At 41.2% G+C, this 19,697-nt stretch overlaps 1 protein-coding gene across 1 annotated transcript; it reads left to right on the top strand.

Annotated features, from left to right (window-relative positions):
• Positions 1 to 458: 458 nt before the first annotated feature.
• On the top strand, positions 459 to 17,901 carry LOC308333374 (inhibitor of nuclear factor kappa-B kinase subunit alpha-like). Its single transcript, XM_080789751.1, has 22 exons — positions 459 to 577; positions 1,142 to 1,248; positions 1,641 to 1,735; positions 2,493 to 2,610; positions 3,377 to 3,446; positions 3,550 to 3,638; positions 4,119 to 4,208; positions 4,292 to 4,416; positions 4,563 to 4,670; positions 4,864 to 4,999; positions 5,259 to 5,453; positions 6,375 to 6,477; positions 7,700 to 7,823; positions 9,261 to 9,412; positions 9,554 to 9,615; positions 10,661 to 10,770; positions 13,604 to 13,653; positions 13,784 to 13,889; positions 14,141 to 14,288; positions 14,707 to 14,843; positions 15,499 to 15,598; positions 16,470 to 17,901. Exons 2-22 carry the CDS (start codon positions 1,144 to 1,146, stop codon positions 16,533 to 16,535), a joined length of 2,289 nt encoding a protein of 762 aa, XP_080645877.1. The 5' UTR covers positions 459 to 577; positions 1,142 to 1,143; the 3' UTR covers positions 16,536 to 17,901.
• The last annotated feature ends 1,796 nt before the right edge of the window (positions 17,902 to 19,697 follow it).

The raw sequence follows: 19,697 nt of genomic DNA, 5'->3' as shown, positions 1-19,697 counted from the left end.
GGGTACCTATACATTTCAAACGAAAGCCTAGCCTTGTCAATACAGAAGCTAAGATTTATACTCTCGTAGATGTATTTATGGATTCTGACATTTTCAATCTTGAAAATGTCAGAATTGATAAATATATCTATGAGAATCTATTCTAAATATTAGGCTACAAAAACTGCTACTTTGAGGACGAAACCATGAAAAGCCTTTCAAATGTAGCCTTTGTCGTATCCAGGAATCAATAATTCATACTATATCATACATATGTGTGAACCAATTGTTGGACTTTGGAGTCTGTACTACTACTACTACTACTACTACTACTACTACAACAATACTACTACTAGTAGTACAGTACAAGTAGTAGTGTTGGACCATGACCATGATAGAAACAGTACTTCAAGCCAAAAGGTTTGTCATAATGAACACGCCCCCGCTCTGCTTCCTTATTAACACAGCCGGGGTTTCTGGTGACGTCACCACTACTAGGAAAGTACACATTCTTATGGCGCTGCATTGAGCTGTAAAACAACAAGATAATCATCGTTTCCGTGTGAAATTGATCAATGACACTTTAGTAGAACCACAGGTAGGAACCACGACGCATTTTCTACTCGTATAGTTCAACTTGAATACCCGGTGTTGTTGTTGGCGGGTTCAGGAAACGCTTGTTTGTTTTTCATGCTAGGGAACTGCAACCGTCTATGTGCTGCGAATGCAACTTGCTATTGAACACCAACGACGCTAATGCTAACTGGTAGATATAAACTCACGATGGCCATTGTAAACCTAATATAATACAATATTCCTAACTGTGTATTGCTTGCTGTTCATAATGTTTTAGACATGATCTATCCCACACCCCAAAAACGACATCGCAAAACGTCGATCTAATAAACGTAGTACACTCGCCTGTCTAGCTTTTCCAGGATGTATTCAGTGTCTGAGTTGTGATGGATTTATTATTTATGTGTACACTGAGATTGGTGTATTGTTAATTTGTCGCGTTGCCAATATCAATATCCAGGCAGCTATACAACACAATGGACGTCATTTTAGGCACGTTGCCTTTGCTAAGGTTGTCATCTGCGAATTTACATTTCCATGATGTCATGTTTGTGTTGTATTTACACTCTTTTTGTTGTTTTTTTAGCAATGGAGAAGCCTCCTTTCAGACAAAATCAAAACTGCGGACCATGGGACTTTAAAGAGAGGTTGGGCATGGGCGGGTTTGCCCATGTGTACCTCTATCAACACCATGTAAGCCACACAAAACCATTTATGTCATCATTAAATGCCACCACTATCTATGTAATTTCTCACATGTTATGTCATAACATCCCTTCTTGTCACATTTTGCCAGATGATCTATTCTATGCAGATCCAAGTTGGTTACTTGTGTTATTTAGATTTGTTTTGCTTCACCACAACTGCTCAGAATTAGCATATTTAGATGTAGCATGTTTGTTTATCTGGTATTCTTTGAAGCACTATTGCGTTGTACTATGTAACCATGCAGTTAGCCTGTCATTTGTTGACAAGGGTGGTGCCATTTACTCTGATTTCACACTTTTATGCCACTCTGTTTGCAGTTTCTGCAAAATGCCTACCGTTAATGATGTTGTTTTTTCTTTTTTGTGGGAAATCTTTAGGAGACGAATGAAAAGATAGCTGTGAAAATGTGCCGTTTGGAATTGACACCCAGAAATAAGGACCGATGGAGTCGAGAGATCCAGATCATGAAAAAGTTTGTACTTGTTTCTTGACTCCTGTTCAAAGTCTTTATTACATTACCAGGGCAACGGTGAAGGCAATTTGGAGATATGTTTTCGTCCCTGTGTATGACAGTTTGTCCACGGCCAATCTTGCAAACTACTGGACTGATCACAGCCAATATGTCAAGGAAGTATATATTTTTCACTCATTGTGAAAAATAAATAACTTTTGAATTCATAATCCTGAATTCACTATTCTGCCGATAAGTCCCAAATGTGGAGTTCCACAATCATCAATATATATAGTAATTTGTATGACAGAGTTTATCTGGCAGAGATATTATGTGCTCCACTTAGCTTACTTTGAATTCTGAAAATGCAGTTTTATTAATGCAGATTTGACTGTGATCAATCTGGGTACCCATTGGCAAAACAAAGGATAAGCAGTGCCCTCTTTGTCACAGTCTTTCTCGAGAGACTAGACTGTGATTGACTGAAAATACCCAAATCTCTATCTGTCTGTGGGTCTGTCTCCATGTGCATTTAATCGGCTTGACTGTCTCTTTGCCCTTATAATGTGAGATCCCTGATGTCATCGATTTCATAGTACTACTACTACTGTCAAACTGGCCTCCAAGTACAAGTCCAGACAGACTAGTACTTGCATAATATCATTTGGCAAATTTTGGTTCAAATTTGAGGCGCCAAAAAATGCTCATATATGGAGCCAAAATTAGTGCTCTGTGTGGAAATGTGTATTAAGTGTTGTTGGTGATGTTTCCCCTTCAGGTTGAACAACATCAACGTAGTGACAGCCAGAGATGTGCCAGAAGAGATGACGCACATAGCCTTAAATGATCTTCCACTGCTGGCTATGGAGTATTGTTCCAGGGGAGACCTCAGAAAGGTATGGGCCGCATTCTTTCCTCAATCTGTGGACCGGGACCTCCAAAATGGCCAATCAGTGGAATGTTCTGACCGCCGCATGCATTACGCTCACGGTGAAACTCCTCACTGTCACCTGAAGTAAAGCGGCTGGTCGACTACTTCATGTGTATTGGTGTAGAAGACGCATGATGATGACACATGGTCAACTGATAGGGTTATCATCATAGATTTTAGTTGTTAGATTGATCGGCATCGGTTCGATTAATCAATCAGACCGATGAATTAATCTGTCGGATTAATCGGTCTGTCTTTACAGATAAACAAGCCCAAAGTAACAGCTTGAACAGATCTACAAGCTCACAATATTAAATGTAAAGATTCGATTTGATTTATTTATTAGATCCCCATTAGCTTACTGTGAAACACAGCAGCTATTCTTCCTGGGGTATTGAAGTTAAATCTGAGTTGCCTAAGCCTGCAGTGCAGATACCCTGTTACATGTATTTTTCAGAATGGACAAAATTATTATAATTCTTCAATACAGAATGAGATCATATCGACATCGGTAATATCAGTTATCGGCCATAACAGCAATTCATTATATCAATTCATATCGGCCAAAATGTCTCATCGGCACATCCCTAGTTATTTTCCAACATTACAATAGGGAATACAGTAAGCCCCTATTTCAGTTTTACTTCATAGAGGTGCCGCTTCAGTGTATCATATTGTACAGTATAATGGCATATTATACTCTTTGAAATGCATGTCTGTTTTTCCCACAGGTGCTGAGCAAACCAGAAAACTGTTGTGGACTGAAAGAGAGTGAAGTGCTCTCACTTCTTAATGACGTCGGTATGTACATCACTTACTGTACTATGACGATCGCTTAATGCAGTGTTCCTCTGTCTCTTTCGTTTGGGTCAGTAAAGCATTACAAGTGGATTTTGTGTTCTAGGATCCGGCATCCAGTATTTGCACGAAAACAAGATCATCCACAGAGACCTTAAACCTGAAAACATCGTGCTACAAGATGTCAATGGAAAGGTTGAAGCAGCATTTGCTTGTTTTGTGTGTTGTCCCGTCTGTATTTTCACACTGTATTTTTGATGGGCGCTAGCCCCTCTATACACAGCTGTATGTATGTGTGGGTGTGGTGTGTGTGTGTGTGTGTGTGTGTGAGAGCACGGAATGTGCTCAGCTGATTGGCTGAGCACGGAATGTGGCTCAGGAGGTAGAGCAGGTCGTCCAATGATCCATGGGTCAGCGGTTCAAACCCCGGCTCCTCCTGTCTACATGTCGAAGTGTCCTTGGGCAAGACACTGAACCCCAAATTGCTCCCGATGTGCTGGTTGGTACCTTGCATGGCTTCCGCTGCCATCGGTGTATGAATGGGTGAATGTAATGCACAATCTATGTAAAGCGGCTTGGATAAAGGCGCTATGTAAATGCACCATTTACCATTTATGTATGATGATAAGAGCAACCCTCACTTCATAAGTGTGGTTTTTCTGTTTCTTTTATCAGCTTGTTCACAAAATCATTGACCTGGGTTACGCTAAAGACTTGGACCAAGGCAGTCTCTGTACCTCCTTTGTCGGCACACTCCAATACTTGGTAAGCACATTCACAATTTGAGTTTATGAAAAGTTTAAAATGTCATTGAACACCGAAAATGTAATGCACTGTTTCTTTGCCAGGCACCGGAGCTGTTTGAGAATAAGCCATATACAGTTACGGTGGACTACTGGAGTTTTGGCACTATGATATTTGAATGCAGCTGTGGTTTTCGGCCCTTCCTGCACAACCTGCAGCCTGTCCAGTGGTAGGTTGAGATTTGTAGAATACAAATTTAAAGTATGTTCTCAAACCAGAAACATTCTAAGCATCATCAAAGCTTTTACATTTCTCATTTAAATTAAATCGAGGTACAATTTCAGTCCATCAATAACCTTTTGTCGTTGTACACAGGGCCAGCAAAGTGCGTAATAAAGGTCCAAAAGACATAATGGCAGTGGAGGAACTGAATGGAGACGTCAAATTCTACACGCATCTGCCCTACCCCAACAACCTTAGCAGGTTAGAATCACATGTTCCATGTTCTAGCAAACATTTTCAGCACTAAATATGCATGTCAAATGATTGTTGCTTCTGTGCTGTGGGGTAATTTATCTGATACTTTACAATTGTGACATTGTATAGGTGTTTTGAACTTTGTGCAGTCACCACCACTCTCTGACATAACGTATATATTTGTGTTCCCATTATATAGGACAATGTTAGATCCAATGGCAGCTCTACTACAGCTGATGCTGAAATGGGATCCTGTCCAGAGAGGAGGCAAAGTCAACCCTGACAACAAAAAACCACAGTGCTTTGAAGTGTTGGAGCAGATATTATGTATGAAGGTCAGTCCCCCTGAGCTCCCAGATATCTTTTTTTTTTCTTAAGAGCTTGATGTGCAACGCTACACAACTGTGTGTGTGTGCGCACTACTTTCACAACAGTGGACTTCTGGGCAAACACTCTGCTATAAGAAGCATGTTAATAGTCAGAAAACTGTTTTTCTGCCTGACGAAACCAAATCTAATGGTAATTAAAACATTATATGTTGTCAGATAATGTTTCGTCATTACATTTAAAAAGTATTTGCTCTTCCGCCACCAGATCGTGCACATCCTGAACATGACCACGGCCCAAGTCCACTCTTTTCAGTTGGACCCAGAGGAAAGCCTCCACAGCCTGCAGAGGCGCATTGAGGGCGAGACCAAGATAGAGGTGGTCAGCCAGGAGCTACTGCAGGAGACAGGGGTGTCCCTGGACCCCAGGAAGGCTGCTGCGCAGTGTGTCCTTGACGGGGTGGTAAGAAACGGCCCCTTATTGTGCATAATAATAGCTCATGTGCATTTAAAGGCAGCGTAAGTGATATTTTTTTCATTGCTATAGTGTTTGTTCAGTAACAGGGGTCTGTCTCTCCAGCACTTTAATAAACAGAAAATACATTTTCAAGGTAGGTGACAAATCTTAAGCCAATCAGGAGAGAGTAGATTTTTATGAGCTTACATTTTTATAGTGACCCAGTTCCAATTGTGTCTGCTCATTTCTTTGCGTAATCACTTACAATTACAATTGAACAGGTTTACTGCCACCTGCTGGATGCAAAGCCAACCTCAGACTGCCAAGTCTGAGGTTTAGAGGGTGAACACAGGACGGATATCCTGTTGTGTGCGTCCATATTAATGCTAAATAAATAGCGTCAATGCTAGCGAGCTAAACTACAGTAGAGCCATCCTTGCTCTAGAAAGCGCCAATGTTTCCATCTAGACCACCGGATAATCAGCAAAGACCTCCGAACATCGCACGTTTTATCCAAACAACGGAGAGCTCCGTAGATTAGGAGTTATTCAGCTTTTAGTCAGCCTGTATAATGGGATGCGGTCGGGGGCGAGGTTGTGCAACCCGGTCTAGGATCGCTAAAGAAGGAAAGGCGATGGCGGAACGTTCCGCCTCAAGCACTAAGTCTGTTAATCTCTATCCTGACTGTGTTTTCGATCCTGATTAGATTATTTATTTATTTTTAAATTGCAGTTTCTGAAAATGCATTTTCTTTTTCTTTTTTAAAGCTGGAGACTCCTATTACTGAACAAACACTGTAGCAATGAGTACTATCACAATATAGAGCTTTTTAACACAATTTTAACCTTTTTATCTTTGTATTATCTTGCCATTTCTTCGAGTCTGTTAGCACTTAGAGCATTCACTTTGTTCTATTTGTTTGTACAGAGAGGTTGGGACAGCTACATCGTATACCTTTTTGACAAAAGCCTCACCCAGTACTCTGGCCCTTTTAGTGCAAGACAGCTGCCTGATAAAGTCAACACTATTGGTGAGTATTGTGTTGAAGTAGATTCAGTAATCTTCCCTTGATTTAGACTTTACAGACAACTCATGCATTTTAGCTCGGTGTGATCAAGACTTTTTTTCCGTCCATCCGTCAGTGAACAGATAATATCCGGCAGATAATCTCCGGCATGCCTTATTGACGTGAAACTGTGAACACACACACTCTGGATGCCAGAGCAGAACCCCACATTTTTCACATCGGCCTGTTATAGCGTCACTTTTAGCAAATCACTTTTTTATACTCCTACAGAATTTGTCCAAACATCATGCAAAACACATTTAATATCTCCGACTGCTGCGACTGCCGCACACTCCTATGCACTTTTGTGATGCCACCAAACACTTTTCAAATCAGCATTAAGGTCCTTTCAAATGGGCAGTGATGAACGCAGACGTTGCCTGGATCAATGACAAGTCTGCTCTAGGTCTGCTGAAGAGGGGCGCGACAACGCAAGCGTAAAAAAAAGCTAATCGGAATCCAGGTCTCGTGAGTCGCAGGTGTGTGCACGAAACGAACACGTGCACTACAATTTCACTGGACTGGGCCCACGTAGATCCCTCGACAGAAAAAAAACACGGATCTCATTGAAAAAGAACTATAGGCGCGTTAAATCACTGCCCGTTTGAAAGGACCTGGTCTGGTCTGGCCTCAGCGCTGGGTGGGTGTTTTGCAGAAACCAAAATGTGGAAGAGTCAATCAGTATCTGCGAATACAAAGAAGAAAAAAAGAAATATATATACACTTTTTTAAAGTTTTAGTTGTATAGTTACCTTGCCATGCTATAATTCCAAAGGTGGACAAGAAATCAAAAATAATTTATAATCCATTGATTCGAAAATATGCTCAGACAATGTAGAACATCAACAAACCCAGGACCGCTTTTTTCTCCTTTTTTTTTTTTTTTTTTTTTTTTTTAATTAAAATGTTAACTTCCTGTTGATTTTACAGATCCAGTTTGGTGATGCTTTATATTGTCTGAATTAACTTTGTTTACATGCTAAAAGAATGACTTTGAGAGCTGTTTGAGCGTACAATGTAAGTCAGTGAAGAGAATATTTTGAATTATCAATTTCTTATCACTGGAGCTCACTGTACACATTTGGAGTTGCATCATGGCAAGCCAAACCTTTTCCAAAGTGGTCTTGCCCTTTTATGACATAACTAGAAATAATAAATAATATCTGGGGATTTTCCAACATTACAGTGCAAGAGGCCAAGACCCAGCTGCCCCTGGTTGCGCTAAAGAAGGTGTGGGGTGAAGCGGTAAGCTACATTTGTGGACTGAAGGAGGACTACAGCAGACTTTTCCAAGGCCAGAGGGCTGCCATGTAAGTTTACAAGATCTACGTCAAACGGTAGGCCCGTCTACAGATGATAGTAGTAGTATCTCTTGGTGTTTGTTTTAATCTAACTTGGATACTAAATAGGCAGTACAGTTCACTTATGTATTGTATGCTTTAAAGTAAACAATATAATATTAGTAGTTGAAGATACAGTAGGATCACTCTTCAAGCCCACAACGCAGGTCACTGAGTTTGTATGGAAATTAGGATTAATTTCCTCTCATCCTAAAGACTCTTCCACCTGACCCAATTCTAGATTATCCCACTGAAAGCTCTAAATGATCAATTTAATTTATACAGCTTATAAAGAAATAAATGGCACATTCAGTTTTACATTTATATTAGACCAGCTGGTTACTGAATCTGCCAACTTTTAATGTGTCAGTGAAAATGGATAAACTCTTGGAGTTGGAATTCTCTCTTACGTCATTGCAACCCATACTGCAGTAAAATACATAAAGCAACCCCAGAGTCAGATTTGACTTGTAAATGTTCACAGTGCAATTTAAATGTCAGCGACACAAAGGTTTGTTCAGAACCAGAGGATAAGGAAACTGCACCATTCTCATGTCTATAAATTATCTTGGTGCAGTGGAGATGAAGTCATGATAAATCATATTTAACTTTTGGTCATTTGTTTGTCTTTCTCATTTCATGATGCTGATGAGTGACTTATGTGGGGGTTTGTTTTGTTTCACTTCTCATTGAAAATAATACATTTCGGTTTCAGTTATTCTTGGACAAATCACTGCACGCTTGACGATGCAATGGGCCAAGGTTTTAGAAAACAGAAAATGATGACCTTGATCAGGGAAATGCCCTATTATTCTACAAAATGTAGCTATATCGATAGACTGCTGTTTTCCTGACAAATCTCTTGAAAGATTACGACATATAATGCAATATACAAATTAAAGGACATTTTACATTTTGAAAAATAAAATAAATGTTGGAGCAGAAATATTCAGAAGGATGTCTATCCTTTTTGTTCATGTGGACTACGAACATACCTTGTGTCACACAATGCAGTTTGTGCACAAAGTATAGAAAATTCTGTCTAAAATGCCCGGGGTTGGTTGGTACACAGTAAAATCCATTTGTACATGCAAGAGTAAAATTTTAATTAAATTGATTGAACTTTTAATCTTTTCAATTAATGACCTTCCACACAGAAAAGGATTCCAAATAAGCTAGCCTGCTTCTTCCTTTCCTTGCACAGTATTCGTGTTCATTGATATTTATTTTATAACTGTGCTAAATTAACTAAACTAAACGCACTCGACTATACAGTAGACTAATCAGGGAACGGGTCAGTAGACTAGTCACGGAACGGGTCAGTAGACTAGAAAAATAACAAATCTGCACAATGGGTCACGTTTACATATTTTCTTTCCGCTTCTTGCCCGTCTGTCTTTCCTCCAGGCTGAGTCTGCTGCGCTACAACACCAACTTGACCAGATATAAGAACAGCATGTTTGGCTTCTCCCAGCAGCTGAAGGCCAAGCTGGACTTCTTCAAGAGTAGCATCCAGTATGACCTGGAGAAATACAGTGACCAGATGCACTATGGCATATGTGAGGAAATGACCAACAGACATTTAGTCTTTTATTGCCCTCAGCACTTTGTGTTACTGACGAGAGCATTGCAGATGATGTATTATTGGGTCATAATGAGGTGTGGGATAGACTGTAATGATTTCTATGGATTGTCCACAGCCTCTGAGAAGATGTTGAAAGCGTGGCAGGAGAATGAAGAACGAGCTGCGGCCTTTGCACAGGTACTTAATCAATTACAACTAACGGGCTCTTTGTCAAATGAAACATTAAATAGTATTACATTGATGGAAAAGAATGTTTAACAATGTTTTTTTGTAATAACATTCATGGTTTTGTATCACCATGACATGTGACCTAAATGTGCTTGTTAGCCAGCCAACAAGATTGTGCAGTGACACCTTGGGTGTGTTCATTCGCCAAACGCAACCAATTACATTTTGTCATATCTTCCATGTCTTCAGCCATGACGCTTAGTCAATCTCTTCAGCCAGTGTCAGGAGGGTGCTCTGAGCACTGCTTGAGAATGTTATTAGAAAACCGTTGAGTAAACGGATAGACCTCTAGTTTCTGCACAAACGATCTGCCAATGTCTGGACAGATGATGGTGGATAATTTATTATTTCCTCCATCTTCGTCTTTGACAGGCCAGGAGGCAAAGACAATATTTTTGCTCCTGTTAGTCTGTTTTTGATTGATTAATACTTCAGTAACAAGATTGTTACAGTCAGATTGTACAGTCTAAAGATATGCCAAAAGCATAACACAAAAATCCCTGGGAGCTTGTTTTCATTGTGGTCCATCATGTCTATCTGTGAGCAGCTAATCTCAGAGACTGTGCAAGCTAGAGCATGCCTAAGAATGCGCATCAAACTTTGGGACATTTGCCTTGATTGCGTCTAAAGTTAAACCCTAACATTTAACTTCACTAAAACTATGCCTAACCCTAACCTCACAGAAATTATGCCTAAACCTAATCTCAAAACCCTATCCGTCTGGGCTAAACACCTGGGAAAGCGTGAGTGAGTCCATCAAAAATACTTTTCCCCTGGATTCTTTGGATCATGACGCAAGTTCACGGCGCTGCCAATATCGATTTGATGTAGCTTTGTCTTGCATTTGAATATAATTTCAGGGTTCAGTGTTGTTGACACACTTTTATCTCATGAAAGTGTCATGTTGTTTTGTTTTGTTTTCATCTTAATTGTGATACCATTAGACTGGAACATTGGGGTGAAATCTGTGTGTGATACCTTTTGTCGTCTGCAGGTGGCAGAGGTGAGCCACTTGGACGAGGAGATCATGGCTCTGCACTCTGAGATCGTTGAACTCCAGAGGAGCCCGTATGCCCGACGCCAAGGAGACAAGATGGAGCTGCTGTGAGTATTATCAAGTAGTGTTTTCCCCATACACCACATAAACCATACTTCTGTATCTGTTGTTGCATTCTGGAGAAACATGTAACCACTTAAACCAGGGGTTTTCAACTGGTGGTCTGTGACGGTATTGTAATTGTATTGCATGTGGTCCCTGGCCATGCATTTAGTATGTTTTTTATCGACCAATATAGTTGGGAAACGAACTCATTCATTACATTACCTGGTGATGTATGCATGATGACATCAATGTTGTCAGTTACTGGGAAGTCGGATGTCAAGAACTTCCACAGAAAGGGAATGGAAGGGAACTTCCACAGAAAGGGAAGACATGCGATTGCATCATGCAATCGCTTGTGTCTGCTATCTATGAGTTAATTATGGATGGTTAAGAGAACAAAGTCATGGCAACCATGGGAAAGGTATAGCCCCGGACGACTAGCAAATGCCAGTTAAATTACTGACTTTTAAGGGCTTGATTTAATTCACCTCAAATTAACAAATTAAACGAAGCCCTTAACTGTCAATATTTAATTATTTCAGACTTTTTCCTCAACACCACGCCCATATCCCCCCAGCCAACACAACAGTATTTGTATTTGTATTTATTTATTCAGCACAGTATAAAAACAACACAGGGAACATATAAGAAGGGTAAAGGGGGGCTTATACATGGCCTCTACCTATATAAATTATAATGAAACATTGTACATACTAGTCCTTACCCGTTCTGAATATATGAATATATATATATATATATATATATATAGAATATTAGTGGTCCATGACATGAAAATGTTTGAGAACCACTGCTCTGAAACAACATTGGACAATAATGTTTGACAGTCAGCTATATTGTTGCTTATTGTAGATTTATTTTCGGATTTTCTGACTTATTCTGGCCTGTTAACATTTTCATAGACCTGGTTGCTTGTTTCCCTCTCAGTCAATGTGGCAACCCTGGTGATTGCCCAACACTGTTTTGGTTCCGTTCCTATGCTAATGTAGCTTAGCAACAGCTAGGAGAATGCTGTAATCTGCTGCGGTTTAGAAGTTTTTAGCGCAATTTATGTCCCCGAATGTATGGATATGGACTTATGGCGCCATCGCTGCCTCTTTCTTTAGTAGAAGTGTTGACAGTTTTAGCGTCCCTCTCTGCGCGCGCGCGCACACACACACACACACACACACACCGCCTCCTGGCACACACACACACACACACACACACACACACTGTGAAGGCCGTAGTACTGTAAATATGACATGAATATGAATGCAAAGTAGCGGTCCATGTGTGGACAGGCTACCTGTCGCCGCGGTGCATGGTGAGATGTGTGCAAACCGTGTAGTTTATCAGGAGAAGACTACCAAAGGATGCAACACGCACACACAGTCAGCGGCGCCAAATTGTATAGGGCACAATTTGTTGTGTTGCAGCGCTAGCTAGAGGAAGCATGCCAGTGGGGTAACGGTGAGAACGGTGGCCTGTGATGCAGGTGTGTGAGGGACGGGGTGCGAGGTTAATTCACTAATAAATTAATGTTGCATCCTTTGGTATTCTTCTCCTGATAAACTACACGGTTTGCACACATCTCACCATGCACAACGGCGACAGGTAGCCTGTCCACACATGAACCGCTACTTTGCATTCATATTCATGTGATATTGACGGTACAATACCCATTTTTAATCCACTAATAAATTCGTTATAAATCATTGTGTCAAATCGGAAAAAGGGCTCCGTTAAGACCTCCATATAATTATGGTCCATGCCTGTGTGAAAAGTGGGAGTGATTGGTGCAGCCAATGTTGAGATAAAGCGCTGTCAGTGACATTAATTCAGACATTCAGACATTCAGAGATTCGCTGAATTATTATAAGGATAAGGATATAGATATGGAATATCCATAAAACATGATTGCAGTATATAAAACATGATCAAAACAACAAAACACAACAAGAACATGATTAGAATGTTTGGTTATCTACATGATTAGAGAAAAGAATAGATGATACAAAGAAATAATAATTAAGTGATCTGGTCAATTTCAAACTTGAGTTTGAATTATTTTTAATGAAGAAGAATTTGATGAGATTGCTTTATAGGTGTTCCATATCTGGGCCCCCCTGTATATGATGGAGAACTGACACAGAACAGTGGTCCCCAGGTTGATTCTTAGTCAGGGTGGTGGTCCCCAGGTTGATTCTTAGTCAGGTAGATGGGCTATTTTTGCTGCAACATTATAGGACAGGAATTATAGTGGCCCTCTCCATTGTCAAAGTTGCCCACTGACTTATACCATATCTATCCTAAGTAGACCAGGGTCCAGTCCACTGTGGTTCTATACTTGGCCCACTCATTTTCCCTGTACATCAAGTCTCTTTGCCGAACTTCAAGCTCACACGTCGCAGCGCAATGCGTTGTTCGCTGGTAGATCAATGGAATTGGATGCCCCAGAATAGAGATGATGGGGTTCATGTGATGTTCATAGACATAGGCTCTGGGCCGTCTGTATCTCGAGAGGAGGCACGTTTCTGCGTGCGTCACAGAAGGGGAAGTTCGGTAGGCCAATCGGAAGCAATGTAAACGTTTGAAGTCCCGGAAAAGACGTGCTGTGATTGGCCAGTAGTCATTTTAGTGGCAGCGACGCAGCACGCCTTCCGCACTTCCGCTTGACTTCCACCTTACAGTGCTCCAATGAACTGCAGCGGCCAACGAGGCATCTATGGTTCACGTGGTTACATTCTGTTGTGTGGTCTTTTTTTTAGGGGCGTGTGTCTGCTAGTTTTACTATGAAAATGTGATTTGTCGATTAATGACGTGTTGTCATTGCAGAGAAGAGAAGGCCATTGAGCTGTACAAGCAACTGAAAATGAAATGCAAAAGTAAGTTGTGGAAAAGGTTTACTTGACATTTATGTGCCGATTTAACTTTTCATTTAGGCTACCAGCAAATGGACTCCATATTGCTCATATAAGGTGTTAATTTGTGTTGTGCGCTGTACTCGCCCCACAGTGCCCGAACCGGACGTAAGCAGCGACAGCTCTGAAATGGTGAAGGCCATAATACAGACAGTTCAGAACCAGGACAAGGTTCTGAAAGACCTCTACACACACCTCAGGTAGGACCAAACCCATTTAGGCCTAAGGCCAATTCTAAAAACGCCTCTAAATCCTGACCTAAGGTTTCTGAAAAACTTTATATATATATAGCACATTTTACATTTTTGAATACTGTACATACTGTACAGAACCCAAATATGGGTTCCCGGCCTGTCATGTCTATGAATTACATGACCGCAAGGACTTTCTTTCAGTCAATCAAAAAAGGCTGAGCCCCACTTCTCTCGTGTCTTTTGAACCACCCTGACAGTAAGATCCTGCTCAGCAAACAGAAGATCATCGACCTGTTCCCTCGCATCGAGAGGACGCTAGAGAGCATCAAGGATGCTGACAACACGGTGATGCAAATGCAGATCAAGAGACAGAGAGAGTTCTGGCACTTGCTCAAGATAGCCTGCGTAAGTTGTCCCCGCCAGCTGGTCCTTATCAGTCGGATGATTTGTTTGTGCAGGCTAAATTAGACTTTCTTTTCAGCATTCCTTACTGAAGATGGAAGATTGAAGATGGTAGGCAGTGAGGAGGTTGGAGGCGAGGGTGCGACATAATGTTATGGAAGGCACTAAAATGACATCAGGGTATGTGCTCTTGTAACAGTGAGCCTCAAAGCATTTTAATTTGTCTTAAGAGGCTGCCATCATTGGCAACTGTCCACGTTGTTGCTGCCCATCGTGCCTCCCTTGTGTGGGGCAGGGTTTCCTGCCTAGCTGGCTCTTGTCTAAATAAGCAGGAAATACACAAGGAGGCTGTCCAATGCGTGCGGAAAGGAGGATGTGTTTATAGTTTGCGTGTGTGACAATGTAATCTCTCTGTACCCAGGCCCAGAACTCATCGCGGAACTCGATCGCAGCCAGCCCAGAGACGTCCAACCCGTTGCAGGTTTCCCAGTGGTCCCAGTCGGCCCAGCCTGTCAGCTCCCCACACCCCCTTACTTCCCTGCCCGGACCCAACGACAGGTAAAACCGTTGAGTGTTTTGCTGTCTTGTTGATTGATTTCTTTTTTCCAGTGGCCCTAGAGAGCAGAAGTCACACATGGTGAGGTGCAGGACAGCACAGTATAGAGCAGTGGTTCCCAACACTGGGTCGGTTGGACCCATTTGTGGGTCACAGACACATTTTTATCGGTCACGACAGCTAAGTATAGGAAATTTACAAATAAGGTATTTGGCAGACGCTCTTAATCCAGAGCAATTTACAGTAAGCAAGAACAATGTGTCTAATGTATGAGAGGGTAACTCCTTTGAGGTGGCCTAGCTCAGTGGTTCCCAAACCTTTTAGCCTGTGACCCAAGAGAGAGATTAGATGTTTGGCCCCGGTACCCAAACTAGTGAAAAGCGCACGGCGCGTCGTGAGCTCGTGGATCAGCCATTTTCACTACTTCTTAAACATTTGTTTTCTAATTTATGGAATATCTTAGATTTTTCTTTAGTTTCTTTATGAAATTACTGATAAAAATCATTTAATTTAGTTCTTAATTCATGAAAAGTTTTGCTTCTTTAGGAATGTTCTTTTGAAAATGTGTTTGGGAACCACTGGGCCTAGCTGAGTGTCTTTTCCTTGGCCCCAGTGTTTGGGAACCCCTGTAGCTGAGTGTCTTTTCCTTGGTTCCAGTGACGCAGCTCCACGCCTGCTACAGGAGAACCAGAAGTACCTCAGCCAGTTGACCAGCCTGATGCAGGACGCGGCTGATGAGCAGGCCAAAAGCATAGTGGTGAGATGATCAATCACCTCTGATGTAGTGACTTGTCCTCATCGCTTGAAACTTTTTAAAACGGCAAAATCTGTGACTTGATAAAACGTTATTTTAACTAATCTGTATGGTATATGTTAACCCATTTTGGGCGTGAACCCCTTTTGGTGTTTTAAACATTATGTTTTAATTTAGCTATTGAAAAATAGCAGATCTACAAGCTTGTAGGTCTGCTATTTTTGAGATTTCAGAAAACTGGAGGATTTGGAAGATTTTATTTATTTTGAGGTCGGGCCTAAATGGGTTAATACAATATATAGTAAATGTATGAGTGGTTGGAGTTGGGTCTCCCTACACTTCCATTGAGACATTTAGAGACCATGGTGTCGACAAGTAGTGCTGTCCCATAAGCACTATCTCCCCAAGCAGGGATTTCATCTTGGAAGAACGGGTAGAATGTTTGGTCTCTCACATGATGAGACCCAGGTTCAGATTCCTGCTTAGAACAAAACTTACGGATTGCAGATTTAATTTGAAGGTTAGGCCACCATGCCAATGTTCAAATGATAAATTGTGTATATTGAACACGGAGTACTATCTTATAATGGGTGGCTTGATTGCAACTTGGAGTTGTATTTGTCTGCCAGTACTTTTAAGGTGTGTCTAGTCACACTAGGTCATGGGGGGGGGAAAAAAAGGAAGACTTGCGTCAACTTGTATATCTTCTGTCTAAAATGTTTGCCACACAGACTAGTAAAACGACAACAAACTGGTTTGAATCCTGCAAACGGTGTCCCAACAGCCACATCAGATTGAAGTGAGGGTATATTTGTGTGACTAAGTGGGAACCATTTACGGCACAGTTTTCCTCATTTTTGTAATTTCTTTTTAGGACCAAGACTGGAGCTGGACGAAATACGAAACTCTATCTAACAAATTGAAAAAGCAAAACGCCTAAAACCAGTTCTTAAAAAGCACCATCCAGCTCATCCCTGCCTGCGCTAACACTAAAGGACTGAACGCTGTTCATGAAACAGACGTCGGATGTCGATGTTGTACATTTATACCTGAACTATTCACCTGAACTATTTCCTGAGCCTCTAAAAACAAAACGCAAACGCAAGGCAGGTGAACACATGCGCTCCATGGTGCCCACCCACTCACTTTGTCCGTCACTTGGTGGAATGTTTGATTGGTGATTATTATCGTTTCATACGGGAAAAAAGGTAATCCGTGTGTACATTCCCTCCACGAAAGGTGTCACACATCTCACCACATGGACTCATTTCCTTAGCATGATTCATGTTCTTGATAATTTTGCAAAGCCAAGCGGACTGTAGCATTGGATAAAACAAAAAGAAAAAGGCTGAATTCAGGGCTAGGAAGTGTATTCGACATGTGGACATTGCACCCTGGCCAATGGGTTCAACTTGCAATGTAACACAGCAAAAACAAAGGGAAGTGTTTTGGGGTGGGGTGGGATGCGGGGTGTTTAATCAAACAAATGGCACTTTGATACTCCCATGTATCCTTTCGAAATCAGATGTTCCAAACGAAACGCTGTTATAAATCCATCATATCGGGCTGTTTCCCAATCATGAACAAGACAGACACTGTTATTAACTTATCGCTCACTATCAAGTTGATATATTTTACTATACGCCCGTGGATTCCAAGGGTATAAAGTATGTGTATTTCCTTTTTTTTTTATGCAAAGTGTTAAATATCCTAGGCAGAAGCCTTTGTCGTGATTTACACGACAAAAGTGGCCGGCCATTATCTGTTTATATAATGTCTATACTGTACATCTGTGTTTGTAAATGTCGAGCAGACAGGACGGGTCGTGTCAGTGACCTCATTAATGTGCACATTTCTTCTCCACTGGATGGCTTTTATGAATGGATGTTTGCCGCCCCCCCCTGGAGCATCTCGCCTCAATGATAATCTTTGTTCTTTGATTTACAAGAACAATGATTTACAGTCTTTGAGATGAGATACTCTGGGCAAAGCCACGATGGCAAATCATTGAATGTACTATGCTTGCACTCTCAAAAGTGTAAACATGGCCGCTGTGTGTGTAACAAACCGAAGTGGTTACTTTGTGCCAAGAGAGAAATCTGCCTTCTGAGGTGTATTTATGAAGGTCAAGTGCAATGGAGAGATTTTCTTTTTGTATTTAAGTGTCATGCCGTTTTCTTTCCATTTTGAGTGTTTTCCATCCGAAGGTTTGAGCCTGTCTATAAATGTTTACTTTTTAGTAATTGCATTGTAGATAGATCAGATGTTTGCCTGGTATTACAATAAAAAACGACTTTGGCATGATTCCCATCCGTGCTTGGTTTTGCTCTTAAAAGCACACACTGTATGTGAATGTGCCACCCGCCAGATGAATTGTAGCGCAGCGCTAACAAAGTTCACTTTATGTTCCGTCTGACTAGTGAGCCGAAGCTGTTATTACAATGGGTGTCATACAAGCACCAGTCACCATTGTACAACACTGGAACGTATGCGTATCTCAAATGGAAGAGTTGGTTTACAGTGTGGCTTGTAGTTCGTCTTCACTAGTGAAAAGAAAAGCTGGAAACAATCAACATAATATGGGTCAGCTGTGTTCCTAATGTTAAATCCAGAGTGATGCAGTGAGTCGCTCACCAGTCGGTGATTAATTATGAGTCACTGATGTAAGCGCATTATGTTGTCTGTGAACTTCTCCTTTCCTTCCCATGACAAGTTTTATTTTCTTGTTCCTGTGGAGGGCTTCTTGTCAGCTGGACATTTGTGTCCATACTTCCTGCTGGAAGTATGGACACGCTGCAGCTGTACCTGCAGCTGCAGGTGTCAGGAAATTATTTAAGTTGGGAGTGTTTGGGTATGTGAAATGTTGGGCCGGTAATGTCACTTAGTTTGTAATTTCAGTTCAGTCTGGATTTTGTTTGAGGGATTCAGAAGTGTGTGTGTGTGTGTGTGTGGGTTGGAAGTTATCAACAGAGGTATCGTGCCCATAAGAAGTTAAATATAAACCAGTGGTAAGAAGTTAAATATAAACCAGTGGTAAGAGACTAAAGTCTACTCTAGATCTTCAGTTTTTTTACAAGACCATATGTTATATTGGAAAGTCTACTGGTTTCACTGAATTTATTGAAGCTATAACATGTGGAGCTAAAGAAGGTACTTGGTTTGTGTACTTAGTTACAATTCTATTTTGAACACTGACATTGTTCACACCTCCCCCTTTGAAATGTATCACCACAGTTGTAAGTTGAGTCCAAAGAGTGAAACAAGCTGAGACAAAGCTGCCCTGTAAAACAATCCATGTGATTAAAACCATGCTTGTTTTAATAGCTGTGTGGTTTGTGAATCAGACTGAATCAGCCAGCTCTTTCCCAGTGAGATCCCAGCCCCCTGCTTGGGGCCTGCATTCCACAAAGAACTCCCTTGATAGAAGTCTATTCAAATACAGAGTTTCCTCACACAAATCAGATTTTCTTGTGGATCTGGTCATCACTGGCAAACATCTGACTCGGATAATTGAACATGGCTTAAATGGATTGAAAGGAAAGTAGTCTTGAAGAAATTCTATATTTTAGCTCAAATGGAGGAAGGTTTGACCCAAGTCGAGGTGGCTGCTAGCTTGTCGATTTTGGCCTCCTGATTTAAGTGCAGTCCATTTGATATCAATCTTTAAATTTTTGTCCCAAAATGGAATGGGATGTGATCTTCCCCTCTTTCAGCAATGATCTAAAACGAGGTTAGTTTCTAGCTGAAAACCCTAATAGTATTAAGTAGATACAGAAGATGACGATAGGGCCTGATGCTGTCGGTCGGTGTCTAGTTGAGCAGAGTTCTGACTCACTGCCGGCCTGCCAGCCCATTTCCTTGACTCACAAGAGAGCCAGAGCACCATAAATCTGGATTAACTTGTTTGCTGATCTGCTTGCTATACTGGGCGGGGTAGTAGAAATGCTGCTGGATGAATGCCTGTAAAGTGATGTTTGTAGTAATCAAAGCAGCTATAAGTCTTTGCAGATATTAAATTCGCTGAAAGGTTTGCATGAAAATGCCTGACTGACTACTGCATATAACGTGAATCAGACCTGTTGAGACTTAAGCTTGAGTTTAT

The sequence above is a fragment of the Protomyctophum bolini genome (genome assembly GCF_963924005.1).
Source record: "Protomyctophum bolini genome assembly, chromosome: 18".
Lineage (NCBI taxonomy): Eukaryota > Metazoa > Chordata > Actinopteri > Myctophiformes > Myctophidae > Protomyctophum > Protomyctophum bolini.
This window is presented reverse-complemented; position numbering and strand designations above follow the sequence as displayed.

Coding starts and splice junctions, on each gene's coding strand:
- LOC308333374 (XM_080789751.1), top strand. CDS start 1,144: ATGGAGAAGCCTCCTTTCAGACAAAATCAAAACTGCGGACCATGGGAC. Junction 9,413..9,553: donor CCAGATGCACTATGGCATAT/GTGAGGAAATGA, acceptor GATTGTCCACAG/CCTCTGAGAAGATGTTGAAA. Junction 14,844..15,498: donor CTGCCCGGACCCAACGACAG/GTAAAACCGTTG, acceptor CCTTGGTTCCAG/TGACGCAGCTCCACGCCTGC.